Source organism: Petromyzon marinus, chromosome 11 (assembly GCF_048934315.1).
Source record: "Petromyzon marinus isolate PM22_M1 ecotype Great Lakes invasive population chromosome 11, UKy_Petmar_22M1.pri1.0, whole genome shotgun sequence".
In the NCBI taxonomy this organism is placed as follows: domain Eukaryota; kingdom Metazoa; phylum Chordata; class Hyperoartia; order Petromyzontiformes; family Petromyzontidae; genus Petromyzon; species Petromyzon marinus.
The window spans coordinates 9,287,482-9,298,434 of record NC_133677.1 but is presented as its reverse complement, the minus strand read 5'-3'; the positions used below and the strand labels follow the sequence as shown (position 1 = coordinate 9,298,434).

General features: G+C 41.8%; 1 protein-coding gene across 6 annotated transcripts in view; it reads right to left on the bottom strand.

The window, feature by feature from the left end:
- Positions 1-229: 229 nt before the first annotated feature.
- Positions 230-10,953, bottom strand: part of MARCHF5 (membrane associated ring-CH-type finger 5) — a 184,812-nt gene continuing 174,088 nt past the window's right edge. For 4 of the 6 annotated variants that reach the window (XM_032952075.2, XM_032952078.2, XM_032952079.2 and 1 more), the window contains one exon: positions 230-9,119. In XM_032952075.2, the coding sequence (XP_032807966.1) occupies positions 8,958-9,119 (162 nt within the window). In that variant the 3' untranslated portion in view covers positions 230-8,957. The remainder of the gene's footprint in view (positions 9,120-10,953) is intronic. The other 2 variants (XM_076066362.1, XM_032952077.2) reach the window with 2 other exon arrangements.

Sequence of the window (10,953 nt, the reverse complement as noted above, 5' to 3'; positions counted from 1 at the left end):
AATGGTGATGTCATCTTGACCCGCAAAGCATGCTGGGATTCTCTTCGCGTATTTAATTGGAGATACATTTTTGCAAAACAACAAATATTTTACAAATAACTTTTACCACACTCATTATTTTGTCATGTGATTTAGTGGTAGTGGTAATGATGATCTTGCCTATACTGCATACAAAAACGTCTGAAAAAACGAATCAATAAAAGCAAACCAAAGAAACTCACAACAAAAATATGAATGCACGTATAATGTCGTTTGCAAAACACAAAATTTATACAAACTGACAAACAGGACTTTTTACACGTGTAATCCAAAGCAGTTCCTTAATTTAATTAGTACTCGAATTTCCAATACTACAAGTGCTGTGCAGATTTCACTCTGTGAATTCCTGTGGCACCATCAAGTGGCAATTACAATCGACTGTCAAAAGTATAAATTCTCTTAAAATTTAACGTTAAAGTTTTGACGGCACAATTCCAAGGCAGCGTACAAAAGCAGTGTTCGAGATTTACTGCTGTTAAACAAATCAGCCGCGGAACAAATTATAGAGATTAACAGTGGCAATGTAAGATGGAAAAATCCGAAAAAATTGTGACAATAAATTCAAGTGAATACAAAAACAAAATCCAGAGCATCTGTTATACACGCGAAGGCTCCAACCAAAATAAAGCACGCCGAAATAAAATCCATAGCCAAATGAATCAACATTTTATTATCTTGCTGCTAGATACATTACCTGAATGAACATTACAACAAAAAATACAAATGCATAAAACAAACTGAAATATTAAAGTGACTACAAGCATCGACGTTCCAAAAAGTTATGATGACAGCATATGGTGGTACGCTTTACACTGTGCAAGAAATACGCAATGGTACTCAGTTTTAAATACAAATCCAATCACGTGCGACCAGTCATAATCACATGGGTGTTTCAGAAATGCGGGTACAGATAACAGGGCATTAAGGCTTTTCCGTTTCATTGCAGCCAATTCGTTAAGAAACATGTGCTGACGAGTCAAACGTGATTGGCTGTGCACACACAATTTAAAGAGACCGAAAGGTCACCTTGAGAAAGCAGCATGCTAGCCTACTTACAGTATTAGATGGAGGAGTTGAGAGTGAGAGGCTTCTACAGGAAGCTAAGCCACACAGATAATGATTCAAGCGTTGTTGTTGTTGTAATTTTCCACAGGTTGTCCTTTGCGTCTCGTGTCACGAAATGAAGTATCCGTTCGGAAATCTCACGGAGCAGTGCAACGACCCTTATTGTTTAGAGAACAGCCCACGGCACCAAATATCGCCTCTGAAATCCATGGGAGTAAACTGTCGCCTACGCAGTAGGTGGCAGCACTTTGCCACCCATACGCCACCGAGACGAATGTTCGTTGCATTCCGGTGAAATCCGATCATTTTAATTTTCAGAGCTTGAAATTAAGCCAAATAAAGTGCAGAATCAAATGTGTGTATGGGTTTTTGTGTGTGTGTGTGTGTGCAGTCATTGATGACAGGGCTGAGACCATCAACTTGCTACACTTGGATTTAAACCCAGGAACTCTAGCGAGCAAGCTCAGCGCCCTCGACTCTGAGCCATCTGGTCACCTCACAAATGCTTAAGCAAAGCACACAATAGTTCGTTGACTTGTGGTTGGTCAAAAACACATGTCGAACCCACCACTGTGGCTTCATGAAATCATGGGTCTAAGAAACTGCTACGTTGGCCAGATCTTTGTCTCTCAGAACAGTCCTTACATAAGACACATCCCCACGAGTGCACAGCAAACCGTATCCTTTTTCAACTCAGTCGACAAATCAATGCATTGTGCAGAAAAGTAGCGGTGCAGAAAACTTCCAAGGTCAATTTATAAGGGCAAGGTCTAACTTTGCACCTCAACAAAAGTCCCCAAAAGCCTTGCAATAAAATAAAACTAGCCAAGTCCCCTTGAATTCAGCCTGCTGCAGAGTTCGCCTATTTTTTTTTCATCTCCACGTTCCTAATTCCCCGCCGCATTTGCTGACCGTTTGTGCTTTATGGAGGGGTCTTAAAAAGGTTCAGCAGTAATTAGGAGTGCTACCCATCCACCTACCGCACCCCCCCCCCCCCCCCTGGGGTACACAACAGGGCATTTCTGCTTGGCTGCTCTGTGTGAAGAGACGCAGCTCTTCAATTCGCTGCGTGTGGAGAGGCGGGGAAATGAAGAAAACAGTTGGGGGCAGGAGGTAACAACACGCTATAGCTACAAAAAAAATCCTTCTCTTTTAATGTTCCAATTACTGCGGTGTTATTATTTTACGATGCCAACAATATTATTAGCGCATGCTATGGAAATGCTGCTTATTTCTTCGTAATTGCACAAGCCAAAATGTACTGTGTTGATGCATTAGGTAATTAACTGGCCCTAGTACCATAATACCCATATCATATACCGTTTTGGAATTGATGAAAACTGATGGAGTATATGCGGATGACCCGAATGACATATAGCAATAAGTCCTTGTTGTTGCACAGCAAAGATTACTGATGCGTAAATATCGTGTTATAAATATGGCTCCGTTACGCACTTTTGGCTCCAGGTTCTAGCTACTTTTAAAAACGCAGTTATTTTAGTCTTGATAATGCCACATAACTGGAATCTGCACTTTCTGACAAATGATTATAATCTTACAAAAAAGACTAAGATGCTCATAAATTGACATCCTTTTTTTCCCAATTCTGCAAGACACTGATTTTTACGTTTTAGATCTGACAGTGATTGTGCAGCATTTCACTTTTGCAAGGACAAGCACAAAAGGCAGCGACTTCAATAGCACATAGTTTTATGAAATGCAGTTCAAATAATTTGGAACAAACATTAATATGCTATGTTGTACTCAATGGGCAGAACAACAAAATGAAAAAAATGTGTTTACCCATGTGCTACATGGCACAAGCACGTGGACATTGGGGGCCCCACAAACTAAAATATATAATCGCTTTGGAACAGGCCGTCAATAAAGGGCATTCTCACAGCAACCCGCAAACAAAATGCAAAGCTCCCGTGGCTCCCCTTCGGAGCCGGCGTTTGTCTGCGCATGCACTTTGCGTGACTTTAAGCTCCACGGCAGAACTGTGCACGTGACCACGGCGGATCCACGTCGGTCGACTCTTCGCGTTGTGCGACCCGCTCAATTGCCGGGAAGGGGATAGAAAAGGTCAAAGTCCTCCTCGACCCTCCTCCCCCCCCCCCGCCCCGGCGAGATGAAGTGATCCAAATAAGCAAACCCCGCCAAGTGCTTGAGCGTGGCTGCACAGGTAAAGAGATATTTGGGGACCTTTCCACCCACCGTGCCCGTTACCTGCAACCGCTACGGAACGACAGAAACGCGCGCGCACACACACACACACCCAGCGTGGTGGATATTACCGACTGCCCGCCGCCAAGAGCCTCTTCAGAAAATGAGCCTCGTCCCTCTTTTCTCGCGCGCGCAAGCCGCAAGTCATTCGTTTCACCGATCACAAAGAAACTCAATGTGCCTTTGAAACTAAAGTTTGCGGTGCACGTACGTTCGTTACATGTCAGTGCCGGCGTGATAATTTAGCGGTTTGTTTGTGCTATTCAGCCGCTGCAATTTAATCTCCGGGTAAAATCGCAGTGTACGTCACGCCAACTTTGGAGGCTTTCTTATATATTTTTTTAGTTTTTGGTGAACGAGCACGTGCTGATAATTCCGCGCAGTTACTACTCGCGTCTGAAAATTTGCAAGGAACAGCGGTGACCGATAATCTTCACTCACATTTGAATGTAATCTCTTTATGGTGTAATGCGCACAAAAAAATATACGTGCATTTTGCATTCTTTTCTTCTCATCTTTGCTAAGCATATAGCGTGCCACCTCCCGCAGCGACGCATTGTGGAGCCAAAGCCGACCATCCGTGAGCAGCGAACACAGGGGACCAATATGGGACCTTTCTTGCCAGTATCAAAATATAACAATAGGTTTTTATCCTTTCTGGCAGTAAAACAGTTGTGCTAAGATGTTAAAAAAACAAAAGAAAGCTGTCTCTGGTGTGGACCAATCAGACAACGCATACATTACCAGAGCGTGTTTTTTTTTGTTTGCATGGTCGCCACAAGTGTGTGGTTCATGCAGACAGGATTCCAGTTTGGTATTTTAACAACTTGACACAACTGTTTTATTGCCAGAAAGGGTAAAACCCATTGTTATATTGTTATACAAGGAACCAACGTAGTCGTCTCTACATGCGGGGAGAGCTGCAGGAAAAAAAACTTTCTTGGCAGGCCACAACAGGAGTAAGCTCACCCTATCATGCACTTTTAAATCTCGATTGAAAACTATTTTTTTTAAACTGGTTCGTTGTCCTTCCCTCACACCTCCGATTAGCAGGGTTGGCTACGTACGGTGCAAAATAAGTTCAACATACAAATATTGATTTATATTTGAAAATGTATCTGAAGTAGCTTTTATGAAATTTTTGTAAGTCAGTTTTTTTATGTGTATCGACATATGACATTTTGCCACCGTTGAGTTGCAAAATAATTTTGGCGACACTTGCCTAATTTCTGGACATGGGGATATTCATCGAATTATACTTCTTAGTTCTATTGTAAAATAACAAGCCGTACATGTTTAGTAACCTTTAATTGAGAGCGATTCCTTCAACATTTGAATCTTATATATTTTTCAAACTATTTGTTAAAAGTATGTTTGACACCTAAATATGTGGGTATGTTTTTTTTTAAAATCTAATCCTATATTTTTTGCAGCTCATTGTGGTAAACATTGCATGTAGCGGTGAACTTTTTTGTCAGGCAATAAGTCTAACATATGGCATCCATTTGAAGCAGCTTCTGAAATAGCAAACATTATTGAGACGGAGTGATTCGAATACATTTAAAATAATTCGAGCTTCTCGAATATTTATGGGTACGAGCGACAATAAAGGCACACACACACACGTAAAACAACAATTCCACCATCTCTAACCACTTTGCCATGTGTGCTCACACAAAAAAAACATAGATATACATCTAACGAAATGGCTATGATTTGTTTCATAGCTTATCGTTCAACAATCAACTAACTGTTAAAGGGGGTACTCGGATTTAAATTGTCGACAACGAGCCATTGCTTAACTCTTAATTTATATAATTTACTTATGCATAATAAAAGTTTTTGGGCTAGATGGTGAAAGTCTAAATGTGTCGTTAACTCGCCACCACCCGACACGGTCAGTAAGGTTTGTGATGCAAACAAAACGCGCCAATTAGTTTACTACTTCAGCCCACCGGTGTGTTGGAGAGTAAATCCACAACATTTACAATTTGAGTATGACGTTTCGCTTGGTAATTACATCCAGCAACATCGGGCGATTTTACCAGTGAAACGTCGTACTCAAATTGTAAATGTTGTGGATTTACTCTCTAACACACCGGTGGGCTGTAGTAGTAACTAATTGACACGTTCTGTTTACGTGACAAACCTTACTGGTTGGCTGTGTCGGGTGGTGGCAGGTTAACGATACCTTTATACTTTTGCGATCTCCCACATGAACTTCTATTATGGATTATATTGGGAGCCAAAGCTTACGTGTCTAACTGATCATTTACTTACTTCGCTGGTGACAGCGCACTGTTTCTGCATTGGAATTCATAGACATCTGCGATTGTATTTCTATTTAAAGCTTTCGTGACTGCAAGGATTCATCTTCTTTGGTTATTTCGGTAAAGTCACGTAGAATGAGAATAAAATAATAAAATAAAACAATAACATTCTCGCGACGTTTCGGCCACAACACAAGTGTGTGTTGTGGCTCTGTCGTCCCGACAGGTTGTTCCTTTCACCTGAAGAAGGCCACTTGTGTTGTGGCTGAAACGTCGCGATAATTTTATTGTTTTATTTTATTATTTTATTCTCATTCTACGTGACTTTACCGAAAGAACCAAAGAAGATCTGCGATTGTGTCATACAGAGTTGCCACGGGTGCTGTGCTATGACCTTGAGAATGTTTAAAAGATCTTAACCACCCTCTCCCTCTGCTGGACCTTCTACTTGCCACATTAAAATATCTATTTGATTGCTCCTCCTAACAGCAATTTGATTTAAGTGACAGTTACTTTACTCATTTATCTTAAGCACTAACTCCTACCTTAAACCCTCACTTAGCAGCGTCACAAGTTCAAAATTAATGGTTACATCACTCCCCCATTGATACCATGGACTTGTGCGAAACAGATTTTATAGCAAGAAAACAGAACTTCAATGGCACAATTGGTGATGACTGCAATGGGTATTTTCCAAACGATGCTGCAATTAAAAAAAACAGCCACAGTGATTCTGAATTATCACCTAATACTATTAATGTTTACCACGCGGTCGTATAATCCAGATTTCGGCGTATTATCAACATTAATATCAAAACGCAATTAAAACATTTTTAATTGGAGGGGGGGGAGGTGAAAATCCAAGAATGGACAGAATTTTTTTTAACACGAATGTATCACCCCATGCTATAAAGTTGGATAGAGAACATTGCAACAGCTGTAATAGAGCAATATTTATACAACACATTCCTTCTACGCGAGACACTGCCTCCTCCTGTGAACGTGAGCCAATGCACATTTTATGAGTTTATGAGTCAGAAGAACGCCGCTATCCTAGTCCAGATGTGTAAGATTATAAGTGCTGTTATGCGTGTTAAGCACAACACCCGGTGACACGTGGCACGTGAACCCTGAGTGGACCTCCCTTAGGTTAACTCAGCCTCAAAGGAGTGCCTGGTGCAGTGTTGGTCAACAAAGGCGGCCGTGAATTGTCCTAGATCCGCTATTCCCTCGTGTGTCGTGCCAGCCTTAATAGGCAATCACTAACAGCACTTGTACCTGACAGTCTATAAAGCTAAATAAGGGATCTTTGTCTTTGCTTTTAGATGTATAATTGTTTTCTGTTTTACTTACACTCGCATAAGTAAAATTAACGGACAACTGTTAGGGAAATCAAAGCAAAGTATTCTCTGAATGGCGGATGTCCTAAGTGGCATTACCCAATTTGCTGGGAAAAAGAACTGTAGAAAAGCATGCATTAAATGTAATTAACAAAGAAAACACACTGCAAAGAACGATAAATCAGAAGAATCTTTGAGCTTTCCACTTAGAATGCAAATTTAAACCGAGGCTGTTGTACACATTCAAAATGCCCAAATTGGTCAGAGTAGAGAATGCAGCTTTCAGTGAAAACCGTCATGTCCAAATTGTAAAAAGCGCACAAAAAAATCTTTGGTTGAATATTAAAGTATTGTCATGCACACGTCACCCTTCCTGAAAAATAAACCTCGAGTCTCCATTGGTTCTCATCTGGTACAATAAAGTATATCAATCCGTAAACCAGAACGTGAGAAAAAATAAGATTGATACGTTATTTTGTACTTGTTAAGCAACTAACTTTACTGCCTTAAAAACGTTTTTAATATTTTATGCTGCTATGCAGACATGGGAGGGGGGAGCAGTGGCACAGTGATTACTGCACTGGGCCAAGAACCCCAAAAAACCCAAATTCGATTCCTGGGCATGGTTAACACGAGTGGCGAGTGACATCGGAACCCATCCTGGGCACACCCTTCACCAAGCTGCACTAACCAGCATGGTGAAGTATGGTCAAACAACCCCCAAGACCAACAAGGCATTAGTAGGCTTAAGAGGTGGATTGACACAGGTCCGCTATACAGACATTAACTTAATCATGAGCATTAACCCACAATATTTATAAGAGCTTTTTTCTCTGCAGGTGCCAGTACACTATTTAAATTGAGTAAAAACCAAAGGTACGAAACATAACCCTTGAGAATGCTGAGACAGATGCGGAGCTACCAAAAATTACATTTCCAAACACATGCTGAACAATGTTTAATGTGAAGCGGGATCTGACTCAGATGTGCCTCATGAGTACTGTATCACTCAAAACGTTTGGAAGAAGTACGAAAACCAAACTAAAGACCATCTATGGCATCAAGTTGGGCATGCAATGCATCATGGGGAAAAAAGGTTGCAATACGCACATACCGTTGTGTAAATGCGATGCACTGCCCTTGTGCAACGACACCAGTTTATCACGAATTAAAATGTGAGCAAGACTCTTAAGAAATCCCTGTTTGTATAACAGATTTGTTGAATGTATTTGTTTAATGATGATCATATCTTGTACATCCACATATGAAGAAGTAATTTATACGGCAAATGATACTGAACGTTTATATTATGTAAATTAAACAAACATGTTTAAAGCAGTCATATTATTTTCGTGAAATTATGTTTAAGAGCGAATGCATCGATGTACTGTGAGTAATTTTGATACTTTTACACAAAGTTTTGATAGTTAGGTGAAAGCTAGTACAGCCTTGCATAAAAAGAATAGTGTGAATGTGCTTTTGGCACTCTTAACATATCGTTTTCCTTCATAACATATCTACATACCGTATTTTAATTAAGCTTTACACGTTTTACACCTGCCTACACACAATCCCACATTTTCTCCCCAAAAATATCAAAATATATGCTTGTCAATACGGTGGCAAAACTTTATAACTTGAAGCTACACTGAGTAAGCCGTCCAGATTTATTCACATTTCATTTCAATGCAATGTACTAGCTTATTTTCAATACAAAGTCTGCACTAATTAACTTAGTCGTTCTGTTAACAGCGTCTCTCCGCTTCAAAAATCAATTGCAAATTCCAAAAAGCACTTTCCGCAACTCGTAACATTACCGAGGTGCATAAAAATAAAAACAAAATAAAAATGCACTGTGGTATTTCGACTTAAACAATAAACAAATTCACAACATGGCCCTGGCAATAAAGTTGCATTCATCAAGGGTAAATAGGTGGGAAGAGTTTAAAAAAAAAAAAATACTGAGCAACTTGTTTGAGACGCTCTTACTTTCAAACGTATCGACTTTAAAGTGTTTTCACTGCGCTTCCCCGAGCTGGTTGCCGGCAGCTTGCGGGAGGGATGGGTGGTCCTGCTCATTGGGGGCGTTGAGGATGCGCCGGTGAGCCTGCCGGAGGTACTGCTGCTGCTTGAAGTACACCTTGAAGGCGCCCTTGATGGCCACGAACGCAATGCCGCCCTGTGCGCAGAACAAACGCCGCGGCGGGGGAGAAGCAAGACGGCGCGCACGCGCGCCGTGCCGCCGGTGTCAGTGACGGAGAAATGTCGAATCTCGGCGCGCCACCGCTCGCGCCGAGCGGCGGAAATTGCGTGCGCTCGGATATTGACGTTCAGGTCGACCTTAGCAAAAAAAAAATTAATAAAATAGTGAAAGGCATTTTATACCAAAGGGGTTCTCAACATTTGACTTCGTGAGCTCTTGGCTCGGCTGAGCACACTGCTACTGGGGTCACGCACAACGGGTTACCAGCTCCAGGAAGTGTTTTTGGGTTGCGCCACGTGTTGTTCGGCGTGATGTCCGACGGTTTGCTCCACGTGCCGGGGGCTTCTTTTAGTAACCGAATTGAGTTGCACATCATGGCCGAACAACATGCGTTGCAAACCGGGGGGAAAAAAAAAAAACACTCAGAGAGCTGTAGAGGAGAACTGCGACAATCCGCGCAGTATGTAAGTAAAATGGGTACCAATTGAAACATTTTAAAATTAGTAGCCACATATGGAGGAGAGACTGGTCCCTGCCATGAGAAAGTGTAGACACTTTGTGCCCACATGTCACACGTTGATAAGTGGCCATTCAAGCCTGGAAGAGCGATGAGCCTCGGTGGACACCATGGGAGCATGCAGATGGTGCGCTCCCCCCCTGCCTGAAACGTCTAATTCGCACCTTCATTTAATTAATTTCACTTGGATCCCACTTGGTGCCGAATGAAAGGAATGTGCGGAAAGATCGACGGTGTTCACGTAAGCGTCACAGAACAGGGTGCCAGGGTGCTCACTGCCACCAGTTGCGGACTCAAACTAAACTACATTTTTTTATTTTACCAGGTAAGGCCCACTGTGCTATGCAGCTCTCTATCAGAAGCGACCTGGCCACAATTGATAGCTCAAGGAAGTAGCTTATCACGTGGAAATTTATAGCAGCCAAATACTCTAAACGCATGTTTCTAAATGTGGAGGGAAAAACCGGAGGACCCGGAGAAAAAATCCACATGACCAAGGGGAGAACATGCAAACTCCAAACATACAGGAGTCGTGAGGGTCGGGATCAAACCCACGACCTCCTGTATACCAGGCGAGGTAGTTAACATCTCGCCACCGCAGCCCTTTCAGGAGAGTGTACAAAGATTCCTAAAATAAGAAAAAATCAACACAGTTCTCAATACCACTGCTTTAAATAAACAGTTAATCAAATATTTTGTGTTGTGGGATTATGAAATGACTGTGTCATTGGAAATAATACAAGCCAATGGAAAATTCCAGCACAGAAATAAAAGGCAAAAGACAAAATCAACTTTCAACAGACTAAGCGATTTTTTTGTTATCTGACATCGTCTAATATCTTAAGCGCCTGTTTTCAAAGCAATTGGCAAGCAATTCTTCCATATAAACTAGCCTTGGTTCCTAAAAACAGCTTGAAGGTCACGTTAAAAATGCGACGAAACTTTCAAAGACCGCTGGAGGTAAAGACAAACTTCATCAAAAAAACACACGGTCGTCTCTCTTGGCCAAAGTTCAAATAAATACCAGAGCACACACACTAAGCTGTCACTTTTGTCAACGTGTCGCTCACGCTGATACAGGAAAAAACTCGGAAGGCGGGCACAGTCAAGACATATACGGGGGAGTGCTTTTATCGAGCCCAATTGGTACTGACATCCCCACGTGACCACAGCATTGCATATGAATGAACTGCTGCCCGCCCACCCAAGCAAGCCTCCGCCGGTTCGCTATTGTGCAGTGCAGGAAACCGTGCAACAATGCAACCTTTGTTCAGTGTGCGCAGTTGCAAAGTG